The sequence below is a fragment of the Poecilia mexicana genome, unplaced genomic scaffold (assembly GCF_051168715.1).
Source record: "Poecilia mexicana isolate PSO_F unplaced genomic scaffold, ASM5116871v1 scaffold_10, whole genome shotgun sequence".
Taxonomy (NCBI): domain Eukaryota; kingdom Metazoa; phylum Chordata; class Actinopteri; order Cyprinodontiformes; family Poeciliidae; genus Poecilia; species Poecilia mexicana.
In genome coordinates, this window is record NW_028263379.1 from 1,908,089 (window position 1) to 1,923,171 (window position 15,083).

Sequence of the window (15,083 nt, forward strand, 5' to 3'; positions counted from 1 at the left end):
TTGTTGAATTTTTGCAATAGGCTACTGCAATTTTTGGTATTAATCCGACACCAGTAGTGCCAGTACCGCTGATACGACACTTTAGATTTAAGTGTGAAATGTCATCAAACTTCAGAACTTTTGAACCTTCTGAACGTTTTTGTGGTTTGAATTATTTTGTTCAAACCTAGGATAGAATTTGGACAAAGTTTATAGGTGTTTGTAACATATTAATGTTATTTATCATGTAACATATTAACATGATAAATAACAATAGAAATGTAAAAATGAGGGTGCAAAAATGTATCATGAAAGCAAATCAAAACAGTCTTTTCTGAGGTAGAGTTCAGAGACTACAGTACAAAAATAAAATTACAAGAGAAAATCTGAAACTCAAGTATTGACTTAATACTGACACTGATGTGGTATCAATATTTTACATCGATCCATCCACCTCTGCTCAGCAGATGAATGAAACATTCTTGAGCTCCTTGAGACTCTGAGGATCTTTGAGAATCTGCTCATTGGATTCCAGTTTAGTTTGTATATTAATCATAGAATATGTCCAGGCAAGACAAGTCACATATTCATTTCTAAAGAAATTCTCTGCAATGGATCCAATATGCAAACCAGTGAGCTGTGAAGAGGAAATACTGGAACACCCAGGAGGGAAAATGTGGAGCGGATTCAACTTTCTGAAAGTAAACAGGAGGAACGAAGGTGAAGTCAGCCTGACGGGTTTGAAACTGAAAGCAGTATCCTTTGAAATGAAGACAATGTGACCTAATTCTAAGAGGTAAAACATCAGTAACAGCCAGAGGACAATCAAAGGTTCTGGTGGGTTAAAGAGGAGCAGACATGTCCTGTTGATTGGATCAAAGGCATGTTCAGCTGATGAATCACTAATCTGCATTAGAGAAGTTGATTCCCAAGTCCTTAGTGGTTTCAGCACATTAAATCTAAACTCAGTTGGACTTAAGTCGACACCTTAATCAAGCCGATTATGACTTATTCTTTTATTGTAGCCATTGTTTCTTCTACTCACCTGTTATTCTCTTACACATGTGAAAACTTTTCAGATGAAGCAAACATCAGTCAGTGCCTCTGTGACTCAGTTCATGTTAACATTGATATCATTCTGTCCTGCTGTTTGTCCAAGCAGACCCACATACCTTCACTGTTTGATCCACGATGAAACCAAAGAAAGTTCTGCTGATTATCTCAGCATCATCGCTGCAGGAGCAACAGAAGACAGTCCAGTGAACTCTGTCACTCCAGAGGAAGACAGACAGACAGGGAGACACTTCATTCTGAGAGAAAGAAGATCTGAAAGTGGACTTTTTGAAGTTCAGATCTGTAGTTGCATCATCTGTGGAATTCTCTTAAATACTGCAGAATTATACAGTTCAGGTGTTTTTGGAACAAGCAGGTGGCGCAAACCATCACTGACTTTGGAATCTTAACACTGGACTTCATTTCTGTGCCTCTCCATTCTTCCTGAAGACTGTGGCACCTTGATTTCCAAATAAAATGAAAACTTTACTTTCATCTGAAATGAAATGATACACTCCTGATCAAAATCTTAAGACCAGTCAAAAAATTACAAGAATTTGCATTTTGCACTATTGGTTCTTAAAAAGGTTCTAAGTAGAGCTTCACAATGTTAAAGGAAAAAAATCAGTGCAAGAGACGAGAACTGTTGAGCAGGAAATTTTCTGAAAACTGCATTTACACTCAGACATGATTTTTTCAGCTGATCAAAAGTTTAAGACCATAGTCTTTAAAAGCCAAAAGCTGTGCAAAAATCTGGATTCCATGTCATTTTCTGTCAAGTCTTTACACTGTCAAGACCTCCTGATGGCAAAAGCAAGAAAGCTCACTGACTTTGAACGTGGTAGGATTGTTGAGCTGCATAAGCAAGGCCTCTCACAACGTGCCATCGCTGCTGAGGTTGGATGCAGTAAGACAGTCATTTTTCATTTTTTAAATGATCCTGACAATAAAAATGTCAAGTGGTAGACCCAAAAAAATTTCACCAGTTCTGAGCCGCAGGATCCAATTGGCTGTCCGTCAAGACACGGGACAATTCTCTACTGGTGCTGACTGCAGCCCAATAACCATCACACGGGATCTGTGAGAGAAGGGCTTCAAAGGCCACGTCTTCTTCAACGCCACAAAATTGCCCGTTTGGACTTTGCAAGGGTCACCAAACATGGGACATTGAAAGGTGATGAGAAAAAATTTAACCTTGATGGTCCTGATAGCTTCCAACGTTACTGGCATGACAAGGAGATCCCACCTGAGATGTTTTCTACATGGCACAGTGGTGGGGGCGCCATCATGATTTGGGGTGTGTTTTGCTTCAATGGAACGATGGAGCTTCAGGTTGTCCAGGGGCGTCAAACAGCAGCTGGCTATGTGGAGATGTTGCAGCGGGCATCCCTCATGACTGAGGGCCCTCGTCTGTGTGGTAATGATTGGGTTTTTCAACAGGACAATGCTGCAGTTCACAATGCCCGCCTGACAAAGTAGTTCTTCCAAGAGAATAACATCACTCTTTTGGACCATCCTGCATGTTCCCCGGATCTATACCCAATTGAGAATATTTGGGGGTGGATGGCAAGAGAAGTTTACAAAAATAGACATCAGTTCTAGACAGTGGAAGCCCTTCATGAAGCCATCTTCAACACTTGGAGCAACGTTTCCACTAGCCTCCTGGAAACACTGGCATCAAGCATGCCTAAACGATTGTTTGAAGTCAACAAGAATGGTGGAGCTACTCACTGCTGAGTCCTTTTTTTGACACTTTGATTTCTGTTTTGGGGTTTTTTGGGGGGTTTTGAGCTATGGTCTTAAACTTTTGATCATGTTTGAGTGTAAATGCAGTTTTCAATTAATTCTCCGCTCAAAAGTTTTTGTCTCTTACGCTGATTTCTTCTTTTAACATTGTGAAGCTCTACTTAGAACCTTCTTAAGATCCAATAGTGCAAAATGCAAATTCTTGCAATTTTTTTACTGGTCTTAAGATTTTGATCAGGAGTGTATCTCTGTATCACATGACCTGGATGTGCCTGCATTGGGCCTGAAAATCTCCACCAAACTCTTGAACACCCTTTGCTCACCCTCATTTTTTAGAACCACAATTTTTTTTCCATTCAACTTTCCATCAATGTGCTTTTGTCCAGCTCCATGAACAGTCAGCTTCTTTAGCCTTGTGTACTTTACTCTCCTTGTGGAAGGTGTCCGACCTGCATGAACTTAATTTCTCATGGGTCTCAGACCGTGTTATGTGCTACGGGCACATTATGATAATTTTTGTATATCATTCTTTGTTTGTTTTGTTTAATAGACTTTAGTTGAATGACCTTTTGTTAATATATTTTGGAGTTTGGATAACTTCTTATTTTTGGTAATTAATTTGATTGTTAATTTGTGGCGCTGTTGGTCCGCCTATAAATAGGCTGGGTTTCGACATGTTGGAGATCCGCCCTTCCGCTCGCTCCACAACCACCGGGGACGCGTCTTGACGCGGTGCATGCTCGTCCAGTCGCTGTGGGCCGCAGCTGACGTCTCCAGCCTGCCATGCGGTATTTCTGTTAGCCTTTGTTTGTTTGCTTTTTCGTTTTGATTTTGGGCTGGTGGGACCGGTTGTCCTGGTTTCGATCTTTCTTTTGCATTAGGTTCTTTTTTGCTTTAGTCCGGTACTAGTAGGAGTTTCCACAGCCCTGTGGGTCGGCCCCCTGCTGTACCATTTTGTTCTGTTTGATTGGCTCACCAGGTCCAACTTTCTGTTAATAGCTTACTTTTGGTTTTTCCCTTCATTTGATTTCTTTGTTTCAATAAATAACTTCTCATCAAAGCAGACAGAAGTCACATTACGATGTCAGATGACTCTGAACCCATCAAGCACTGCTTAGAACAGATAAATGTGTGGATGTGCCATAACTTTCTCCAGCTAAACAGAAACAAAACTGAAGTTATAATTTTTGGACCTAAAGAGGAACGATCTAAAATCAACATAGAGCTGGAATTAACCTGACATGCATGTGTCTGAACTGTTGGAAGGAGCCAGAGTACCTGGAGAGAACATATGCATCCACAAGAACATGCAAGCTCCATGGCCCTGGCTGGGATTCAAACCCAGGACCTTTTTGCTGCAAGGCAGTAGAGCCTGTATTGTATAATGCATCCCTTCTCCAAAACACCTGAATCAAACAAACTGCTTCAACTGCTGGAGTGAGGAAGCATCTCAAAGTCCCATGATAGAAAGGGCTGGACTGGGTCATCCTGGAATAGATAGAATACCAGTGGCGCCATCTTCTGGGGAAACCCTGATTGTGCAAAGAAAAATGTATGTTCTTGTTACGCATGTACACCTACACTATGTAGGTTTGTTTAACATTTGATTTTAAGAAAACAAAAAGACAAAAAATACATATACTTTCAAACAAATTCTGAAAATCTGCAAAATTAAGCAACATTTGCGGTTGTAAAAGGGATAAATTATATTCTACGTTACTGAAATGACGTACAGCTGTTGGTAAAGATCCTCCATCTTTTCATTTCTCAGAACTCAAGGCTGTGAAGTCATTTCTACACACCTGAATAAAAAAAGTCACACTGTTTTCTTTCACATTTGCATTTTTTATAATACATATTTCAGTAAAATCTACTTCAATACACTGATAGTACAAGAAAAAAAATAGTATATTATGCTTCAAATGCAGGGCTTACTTAGTTCACTGACGTGGATGCAGACATCCTATTGATTCCCTTTTAAGGAAGAGTAAAAAAAGAGAAGCAGAGAGACCGACGGTGCTGAGAAGAAACCATGGACTGCAGAAGCTGAAGTAGCCTCTGACTGGACAATAGAGACAAGTCCCACAAACTTGTGTTTGTGGCCAGCAGGGGGCAGAGTCAGATGATTTTTCTCTGCTCAGAGTGAGATGAACCTCTCTTCAGGCTTTGCATAGTTTTCTCTGCTCTTCACTCTGAAGTCAAGCAGCTGAAGCAGAGGGGCTCTGTGTGTGTGTGTGTGTGGGGGTGTGTGTGTGTGTGTGTGTGTGTGTGTGTCCAGAGGGACGTCTGGAGACTGAACCAACGTCTGAATCCACGTTTAAGCTGCTGAGTATCAAAAATGTTTTTACACCACAAAGTCTTTATATCAGGGCTGATTACAAAAAGACAGATTTCCATTTACAATCTAAGGCTGCCCATGTTGTTTGAGCGCTGAGGGAACTGTGTGTGTGTGTGTGTGTGTGTGTGTGTGTGTGTGTGTGTACAATCGTCCCTTTGATCCTCTGGGGGCAGCGCTGTGACGACAGCCAATCATAAAGCAGTTCTCATCTGAAGGTGTAGAGAGAGGACGTGTCCTTCATTTCCTGAGCAGAGTCTACAGTCACTTCCTGCAGTACCCCCACTCCACTGCCCAACTCCCCCATCCACACTGCTGCCCCCACCCCTGCTCAGGTCAGGTTTTCAGGATGATGCCTCTGCTGCTGCTGGGCTGGAAAGGGGTGGAGGCTCCGCCCCCTCTGATTGTGCTGCTTGGGGCTGGGGATGCTGCTGTGTGAGGGTGGTGGGGGGTGCAGGGTGAGGCTGGCCCACCTGCACCGAGAGCTGCGGCAGAGCCTGGGCGACTGCGGCCGGTTTGGCCAGGATGAGCTGCGGCGCGGTCCGGCCGGGCGCCAGCTGGACGGTGGCCGGCTTGATGGCGGCTGGAGGCAGCTGGGTAGCCACTGGCTTAGCCTGGATGATCTGAGCCACCTGGCCTGGGGGGTTAGTCTGCATTAGCGTGGCCAGCTGGTTGGCTGGGATGGTGATGATGGTGATCTTTTCTCCAGCCTTGGACCCAGTGGGCAGCACGGTGGGCAGCGCCTGGATCACCAGCTTGGGCGGAGTGCTGGTGGAGGCTTTCGCTACGGTCACTGGGACGCCTGTGGTGAGGATGGGGGAGGAGTTTAGTGTCACCTGGCCTAGAGAGTTGGTCATGACCAGTGGCATGGCTCGGATGGGCCTGTGGGAGAAGAACGGAAGAGGTCAGGGGTCATGAAGCTGAGGCACATCAGCTTCTATCATGTAAGTGAGAAGCAGCTGACTGAGACACACGGCCAGGTCACTTTGGCTCATTGTGGCACCACTAGAATTACTACTGAGACCCGTTTACACTGAGCCGGTTTTCATTCAAACTGGAACATTTTTGTTGATTTCACACGTTGGTTGTGTCCACTGGCAGTGTGTTCCTCACTACGTGGCTGTAAGTACCGGCAGATCTTGACAGGGTTTGAAAACAGTGCTGGAGATGCTGTTTGTTGACTTATTGGCCAATCAAATAATAAATTGATTTTATAGATTAGTCAAATTTAATATTTGGAAAATTGTGATTTTTTTTTCACCAATGCACTCCTTGGGTTCTGTGGTTCAGAGTGATTGTGTACCATGTTGTTTTGCCTTAATGTTTTTCAGCTTGTGTTTATTTGGACTTTTTTATTCAGATCAAGTCAACATTTATAACATTTTTTTAAGAAAATAAAAATCGATGCAAATCTGGTATGAAAAAAAAAAATATATTTTAATTTTTTTTTAACAGCCATATGGCCCCGCCCTAAAGTGAGACAGTGCAGTGTGTCAGACCTGGTGGAGGCGTTGCTGGGGATGACTGTGACGTAGGTCTGCTGGGGCTGGGTGCTAACAGGGGTGCCTAGGCTGGCAGGGCTCTGCTGGTGAACAGGGAGCTGGCTGGACACAATGACCTCGCTGTCCTCCACCTTTATGTCCATGCCTCCCTCGTCGTCATCAATCACACGGATGTTTTTGGGCATTTCTTTAAACTGGTAAGCAAGTCGCTGACCCTCGACCTTTGCGAGGATGCCTCGCTGGTAGTAATACCTGCAACGAAAAGGTTAAAGCTGGATTATCATTCCAACCAATTAATAAATAAAAAGAAAACAGAAGCAACTTTGTATCAGCCAGTCATAAGTGTCTTGATGTGTGTGTGTGTGTGTGTGTGTGTGTGTGTGTGTGTGTGTGTGTGTGCGTGTGTGTGTGTAGCCGGGGCTGACCTCAGGGCGCGGCCCATGGTCTCATAGTTCATGTCGGGCTTGTTCTTGTGCTTCCCCCACAGCCTGGACACGGCCTTGGAGTCCACCAGCTTGAAGATGCCTTTGTCTCTCTGCATCCACTTGATGTACCTGGGACAGGTATTTTTATCCTGCAGCAGCTCCAGCAGGAACTCCCACAGATATGTGGTGTTTCCTAAAGAGTGCGTACACACACACACACACACACACACACACACACACACACACACACACACACACACACACACACACACACACACACACACACACAGAACAGCATGAAAACCAGATGAAGGAAGCGTTCCTGCAGAATGAGGCTTAGGATGGGAAACCAGAGCCAACCTTTTCCTTCCCTTGGCCTCTTCTTGATCCCCAAGTCATAGGAGCCGTTGGAGGCAGGCTGCTGCGTTTTGGGTTTACGTCCACCTGCGTTCAATACACACCAATATCAGTTTTTATTTCCTCTCTTCTCTCCTACTGCTGTTGGATGAGGCCTGGAGCAGAATTTGATTTAGGGGCCCCTCTTGCTGCTAAGTACATCAGCACTGCTAAGAGCAATTCAACATGGATCTGGTGAAATCTTGGAGAAGAGTGCCTAGTTTAATTGGCTGAGCAGTCAAATATAATTGTAGTTTACTAATTTATATTTGGGAACAATTAGAGCTAAAAGTCAAAGATTAAACTCACAGCATCAGATTGTAGCTGTGGTAGTAAAACAATCTAACTCTGAATGTTGTTCTTTGAACTTTTACAAAGTAATCTTGCCAGCTACTTAAAATCTTAAATTTAAATGTTAAACAATTTAAAATGGTTTAACTTATGCATGCAGAAACCATTAAATCAAGTTTAACTGCATTAATATTCTCTTAGTTCATTTATGCCTTGGGCAGGTTCTAAATGTTTTACATCATGTTTTAGATCCACTAACTGATGACTTAATTTGGATTAAACAGAAGTGCAAATAATTGATATTTATTTTAATTGTTTTTTTTTATTTGTTTTTTATATGATGGTTGTGGGTTTAAGTATTGTCGGCAGTGTCTTCCAGTAACATAAATACTCAGTGATATTTCACATTTCCCATCAACTTAACATCTTTTAATACAAACCCCGGTGGACCGCCATGGTGCCCCAACCACAGGGCGTAGCAAGTTTTCTGGGGGAAACCCTGCATGATCCAAATGCCTTCAGTGATGTTGTTAGTGCTAGTGTTAGCCAACTTGCTATCTATGTTGCGGGATCATTTTTAATTCTTTCATATTTTGGCAGTATTCATGTTTCTAAAAGGTATCTGACATGTAGTTTGTGTTCAAATATTGTTGACATCTTTTAATCAATTCGGGAACAAAAGGTTCCTCTGTCAGTAGATAATCGAATCTCTATCAAACTACAAAAATGGCCGAACAGGTTTGAGTGCAGCGCATCAGCAGCATTTAAAAAAACACCAAATTGAGTTGCTCTCAAGTGCACCTGTGGAGCTACAGTAACGAGGAATTCAGACTGAAGCAGCAATGTTCCACTTCATACAGACACTACTGAACCATTTAAATAGGTAAAGGAAGGATATAAAAACATGATGCGACTGTAAAAAGGCTGGTTTCCTGGAGCTAAATGTCCAGAACATTGACACACTGACCTCCTCTCTTCTTCTTGGCTGCAGGCTCACAGTCAGGAGGGATGGGGAAGGAGTCCTCCTCGATGGGCCCACACTCAGTAGAAACCTCCACCACAGTCTCCATCATCACATCCTCTGCTGAACAGATAAAACACATTTACATGCTTTACCTGCTGCACACCACACACTTTACACTATGGCTAGCTTTCAACTCTGATTATTCAACCAACATGAGACAAACAATACAATATTATTTCTGTTGGAACAATTCAGTTAGAACAGCCTCTGATTCAACGCAAACCAAGAAATCAAAAGAAAACAAGAAACTACAATTCATTTTCCAAACTTCTGTTTATGGTTATAATATTGGTGCTATTCCTTGTGAAATGTCTGAATCTATCCTATAGCAGGATATTCAGTCAGAGAGCTGGCAGTGTTTACCTGTGCTGCGGTCATTGTGAAGGCCCCCGGGTGATTCCATGTGCAGCAGAGCTTCAGCTGCCTCAAAAGTTTTGTCAAAGCAAACCATGTCGTGGCCTGACATCTCTACTGCAAACAGAGCAAATAAGAGGTGGTCAAAGCAACAGGGTTGTTGGCTCACTGAGCAGAGGCGCTCAGGTCAGACCTGGGCCATCCAGAACCCACTTCCTGACCTATTTGCTGTGAAAATAGCTGAATTCAGAAGCTGCAGCAATGCCAGCCACTATTTTGAAATGTTTACTTCCTGGTCTGAGATCTGCAGAAGCAGTCTGCTCCTCCCTTCCTGTTTCCTGTAAGTGGGTCTGAATGGTGACGCCTGCTTCCTGCCAGCAGAGGGCAGCCTAGGCCAGCAGTCAGAGAGTGGAGGACTCACCAGACTCGGCCGCCTCCGTCACCACCTCCTGCTCCTCAGCCACGTCCTGCATCAGGTACGTCCCGTCGTCGTATACCAGGACCTGGGCCGAGTAGCACTCCTCCACTTGGGCGCTGGGCACCTCCTCCACGATGACGGCTGGAGACCCCTCCTCTTCTTGCAGCACCACCCCCTCCTCTTCTTCCTCCTCCACCATGATCACAGCCTCTCCGTCCTGCTGCACCACCTCCTCCTCCTCCTCAGCAGCCTGCTGCACCAGGTCAACACACATTAGACAAAGAAGAGAGCAATGAGAGTCTCCAGAGTTATGATCTCCTCTGGCATGAAGTCCTGACTTCCTGCCGTCCGTCGGTGTTTCAGATACAGGCGATAGATTGTGGAGCTGTGGCACTAATCTGGGATCAGCATTTCCTTCCTCTGTGTCATAGTGAAAACGTCTCAACATAAACATCTCAGTGGATACTAGGCCCCTCAGAGCTGTCCACCCTGCCCAGCTTTTCACCACCATTAGGTGGTGATGATGGGGGTCAAACCACTGACCTGATTCTTGCCCAGAACTTGCTAAAGACCAGCTGCAGCAGCCCCACATCATAATGCTGCCACCACAGGCTTCCCTTCATCTGCCTCTCTTCTCTCTGCAAGGGGCTCTTTGCATGTGAGCTTCTGCGTTCAAGGAGAAGCGGTTCAGTCACTTCCAGTCTATTGAAAATGGCATTTTACCCCATGTGCTTGCAGGGCTTGCCCAAGGTCACAATTAATGATGAACATCAATCCAAAGCCCCAACAAATAAGCTGGAGAAAGATTTTAAGATGTATGCCTCGTTATATATCCACAGATACGAAGGTGAGTTTTACTTTCTTTAAACTTTGTGACGAACATTAACTTTAGCTTATGCTTGTAGGCAATATTCTCGTGACATTTTTCTTATAAAAATGTGCTATTTAAGTGTCTAAACATTTTAATCCATTCTAACAGACAATATTTTTACCCTATTTTGTATTTATTTTCAAGGATATTATGTGTGTGTAATGTCGTTAGTGTCAAACAGTGACCAAGTAACGGGGGAGATTACGGTTCGGACGTTTTGCTTCTGAAGCACAACAAGCCCCGTAGCTTAACTGTAGGGCAGCTCTGGGAATTGTTAGAGTTCTGGTTCAGCTGTTCAGGTTCAAAGTAGTTGTTTTTAGAAAAATATGGCTGTGTTCCTTAAGGTCTCCGTGTTATTTAGTTTTGTTACTTTTTTATGCTTCTTGCAAAGAGCTCAAATAGAATGGTGTTTACAGCAGGACAGGCGGATCAGTTGCTCGGCTGTCTGGCTCTGGTCTGCTCACTCACTCCCATACACTCGCTCTTTTAGGCTGAATACAGAAGCGATTCCATGAAAATAACTCAAGGAGCCTCCTTTATTTACCATCCATCTCTCCCCGGTAGTTTTAGGCTGAAGAAGCTGATCCGGAGTGAAGAGAAGGCTGCAAACTTTATTCAGACTCTTGGCAGTTTTTATGAAACAGAGAAATAAGCAACAGGAAAGTAAAACATGAGTTACAACAATATTCAAATTTCCCTTTGGGATTAATAAAGTATTCTTGAATCTGAAATGTTGCTTCTGGCTGAAAATGAGACTCCTTTATTAACAACTGTTTGTGGTTCTGGTCTGCTCTGCATCCCCAGAACCAGAACCAGAACCAAACACAGAGAAACGGTATTCAGCTTCTATGCTCCACTAATCTGGAACAAACTGCTGACACAGAATTTGTGTAAATCACGGCCAACAATCCACCTGTTCATTGATTCAGAACTAGAACATTGATCAATATATTTAATTGTACTTGCTTGAGGATTTTGATGATGGCACGTGTAAGGTTTATTGTTTGTTTTCATAACTGGTTATTGTATGTTTTATGGTGTACAGCAGGTTTAACTGCCTTGTTGCTGAAATGTTCCACCCAAAAAAATGGACCAGGCTTAGAATTCAATCTGAAGCTAACTACCTGGAAACACAGCTGGCTGCTCATGAAAAACCAGAGGTGAATGTTTTCTGATGACCAGCCCTGTGAAGCTGCAGCTGACAGAACCGGCAGGTTTCTGCAGAAATGTGCAGATTTTTAGATGAACCTGGATATGGACATTAATAATTCCATATTGATGCAGTGATTGGACATAACAGAGACATGTGAGACTGCTCTGTCATCCAGCTGAATACACAGCCATTTTCAAAACATACAGAATACACGTTCTGATGGGTTTCATTTGTCAGAATAAGCAAGTATTAAACACAATGTTAATTAAGGCCAAATTTCTGTTCTTAAAACTAGTTTGTTTTATTGGTCTGCGAAAATATTCTAATTAAAAATGTCATGTTTTCATTAACTGTAAGCAGAAACTCATTATAATTAACAAACATAAAAACTTTCAAACATCCATCTGTATTCACTTAATCTATATAATGTGTTTCATATGTGATAAAGTTCCTGAAATGACTTTTCAGTGATATTCTAATGTATTGAATGTCTCCACTCTGTATGCACACTGAGCAGATGTGTCTGAGTGAGAGTCAGCAGATGGAAGCAGTTCTAATACCCCTGGCTTTCTGTAGTGGGTCATTGGAAGAAAGACTGATCTGCGCTGAGGCTTTGGAGCTCCATGCAGGGAAAACCAACCCACTGCAGTAAAAAACAACTTCTATGTCCTCAGAGTATTTTAATTATGACTGATTCCCAGAGTTCTACCACAGTCGAGATGCATTACCAAGGCAAAGACATTTTAATTATTGAAAATAAATAAACAAAACAACAAATAGAATGAATTATGGAGTCTGTAAGCAAAATTGTCATTCAATAAAAGGGCTAGTTGACTCCAAAGAACCATACTGAAGACTTTTATCATCCAGTTTTTGGTAGAACGAGAGAAAAGAAAAAAGCGCTACAACAATTATTGATCTTGTTTTAATTTGTAGATGACAAAGACTAGAAGAGATTTACCTGCTGAGACTCTTCAACCACAGTGACATACTCCACTATGTTTCCTCCTCCATCTGACACCACCACAGAGTTCATCACTCATTCCTGTTAAAGAGAGAGAAGAGCATGCCAGAGGTCAGGAGGTCAACTCAAGCTGAGGGAAGTGTGCCATTTGTGTTCCGAATGTGTTTGAACAAGATCAATGTCAAGGGAAAGCCTGGGGCTGATGTGAGACAGTAAGGTTACGGTCAAAGCCAACTACCGCTACAACTACTGCTGCTACAACAACAACTACCACTTCATCATCAACAACTGCTTCAACAACTCTCATTTTAAGTCAATAATGTCAAGAAAGTAGAACTGCCAACAACTATTATTTTAGTAATCCACTAATGTAAAAATATTTCTACAGATTTTTTATTTAACCACTTGAGGTGGTTAAATGAATTTTAAAAAACACATAAAAAAGTAAAACACTTCAATTCTTTTAAACAAGAAAAACATTTTATTTCTTAAAATATAATAACAGCACTCCTTTAGTGAACGCTTGATCATTTGTAGCAAAGAATGCATCTGCAGCTAAAAAATACTTCAATACAATATAATAACAATAATAATAATAATAATTAATAATAACTTTATTTGTAAAGCACTTTCATTCAATGCAGCTAAGGGTTGCAAGAAAATAAAAGACACAATAAGACAGTGCAGATTAAAAACAGATAAAACAATAACAAGGCAATAAAACATGGAAGCAGAGTTCAAAGCATAAACAAGTGGCTCTTTAACTTTAAAACCATCCACAGACCCAGCCTGCCTGGGGTCTAGAGAAAGGTTGTTCCACTGAAAAGGAGCATGAGAGGAGAAGATACACTCGCCAACAGCTATTCTCTGCACTTTAAACATTTTTAAAAGGCTAGGGCTGATCTACTGATCAAGCAACTAATAACAGGATTGGAAAAGGTGCTTAATTTGAAGGCGGGCGGAAGGGTTTTTTATTACCGAATCTGAGCCAGGTGAAGGTAAAACTGTCACTAGAAGAGTTCCGGGTAGAACAGATTTACAAAGAATGTTTTATCTAAATGCAAAATGAATAGGTTTTTTGTACAGTTTCAGTCTTCCAAGTGGCCTTTTTAGAATCTGTATACTCCAATTAACAATTAATTGATTACTAAATTAGTCAACTCAATAATCAATCCATCTGACTAACCCAACTAATTGTTTCAGCCCTAAAAGAAAGTACATCCTAAACTTCATTAGCATCAGCTCATTGCACTACAAGCTAAGGTAGCACACAGGGAGGAGAGTGAGAACTGATCCAGAAGTAAGAAGGAGATTAATATCCAGCCATCACACTCAAAGATCAGGTCACCAGGACTCCTGGCATCACAGCTTTCTGTCACTCCGTCAGCTACAGACAGATCTTAGAGAACAGTCTGTCTTTGGGTTCTTCTGAACACACCAGCTCAGCCTCCCTGCTGTACCCGATCACTACTATGACCACGATAATCATCTGCTACTGCTGGAAGTCCTGCATGAACTGACTACAAGTTAATGTTGAGCACAAAATCACCATTTAATGTTGAGTTTGCACGAATCGAGTACCAGCTGAGCCTCAGTGTCCTCACAGCTTTACTGTAAACAAGGCAGCGATTCTGTAGCTCCGAGAAAACAGCAAAACAACATGTTAGCTGACTGCCTGCCAAAACAAGCTATACAAAATTAAAACTGTGACTTATTAAACTATGAAGTCCGTCAAACCAGAAGACGCTGATGGGTGGGGAACTCTAGCTAGTTCTCCATCTGCAGTTAGTGTTTACTTTCTGAGCGGGATCTGAGCTCAGTGCGACCCGTCGTCTGTCGCTGCAGTCTCCGAGGCTACAGTTAGCTCCTCTCTGCGCTTAGATACCAGGTCTGTTTACTCACTGCTGTTCAGAAGAGTATTCAACTTTTAAAAGCAAGTCAACATTCATTTTTGCAGTAAAACACAACACTAAGGCACATAAAGAACCTTGCTGTGGTTATTTTTATTCAGCTTCAGAGAGCTAGCAACTGGTTAGCTGCTAAAACACTGCTACTCGTTTTGAGACATTAAACTTTAAGACTATTCCAGTAAATAGCCTTAAACAGCGGGGACCGTGAGCTTTCAGAGTGTTGTGGGTTTTCTTCTCTTACCTTGTTTTGCTTTTGCTTGCGGGAAGTGAGCTCCACTGCTAGCAGCAGCTAGGGCCCAAGTTAGCTTCTGTTAGCCCACTTGACGGGACCAAAATGCTCCTGTCGCTCGCTTCTGTAGGTGTTTCCAAGGCCTCGTTGCCGCGGAAGTCCCCACGCAGGCACCTGTTAATGTTCTGGAGATTGAATGTACAGGTCGATATGCCACACAGATTTCGAAGTTAGGCTTCTATTTCCGATGGAGTTCTGCTACCCGTTAGCTTTCCGGTGTGCCGCCTCTCTTTGCTACAAATGATTCAATGGGTCAAAGCACAGACCGCCTTGACGTCAGACGAACGGACGCAGAAACAAACTCTCCAGATCTGGGCAGCAGCTCAAGCGCCATCTAGTGGAGTGTGAAGGAGAACGCTTTAACTATCTAACC

The 15,083-nt window shown here is 42.6% G+C and overlaps 1 protein-coding gene across 4 annotated transcripts; it reads right to left on the reverse strand.

Moving 5' to 3' along the window:
- Positions 1 to 3,800: 3,800 nt before the first annotated feature.
- Positions 3,801 to 15,015, reverse strand: elf2a (E74-like factor 2a (ets domain transcription factor)). 4 transcript variants are annotated; one of them, XM_088009280.1, is made up of 9 exons: positions 14,663 to 15,015; positions 12,509 to 12,592; positions 9,527 to 9,776; positions 9,115 to 9,219; positions 8,695 to 8,811; positions 7,401 to 7,484; positions 7,041 to 7,233; positions 6,613 to 6,867; positions 3,801 to 5,995 (listed from the first exon to the last, which is right to left on the reverse strand). In XM_088009280.1, exons 2-9 carry the CDS (start codon positions 12,581 to 12,583, stop codon positions 5,458 to 5,460), a joined length of 1,617 nt encoding a protein of 538 aa, XP_087865406.1. In that variant the 5' UTR covers positions 12,584 to 12,592; positions 14,663 to 15,015; the 3' UTR covers positions 3,801 to 5,457. The 4 variants fall into 4 exon arrangements, with proteins under 4 accessions (XP_087865406.1, XP_014825262.1, XP_014825263.1 ...); XM_014969776.2 differs by having other exon boundaries at positions 9,115 to 9,222; positions 9,527 to 9,773; positions 14,663 to 15,014; XM_014969777.2 differs by having other exon boundaries at positions 8,695 to 8,808; positions 9,115 to 9,222; positions 14,663 to 15,014.
- Between the last annotated feature and the right edge of the window lie 68 nt (positions 15,016 to 15,083).

What these genes read in the sequence shown, in the direction of transcription:
- elf2a (XM_014969774.2), bottom strand. Translation starts at nt 12,583, where the DNA reads ATGAACTCTGTGGTGGTGTCAGATGGAGGAGGAAACATAGTGGAGTAT. An exon ending in GAGGCCAAGGGAAGGAAAAG is followed by an intron (nt 7,234 to 7,400) that starts GTTGGCTCTGGT and finishes CGCACTCTTTAG; the next exon opens with GAAACACCACATATCTGTGG. An exon ending in ACCATGGGCCGCGCCCTGAG is followed by an intron (nt 6,868 to 7,040) that starts GTCAGCCCCGGC and finishes TTTTCGTTGCAG; the next exon opens with GTATTACTACCAGCGAGGCA.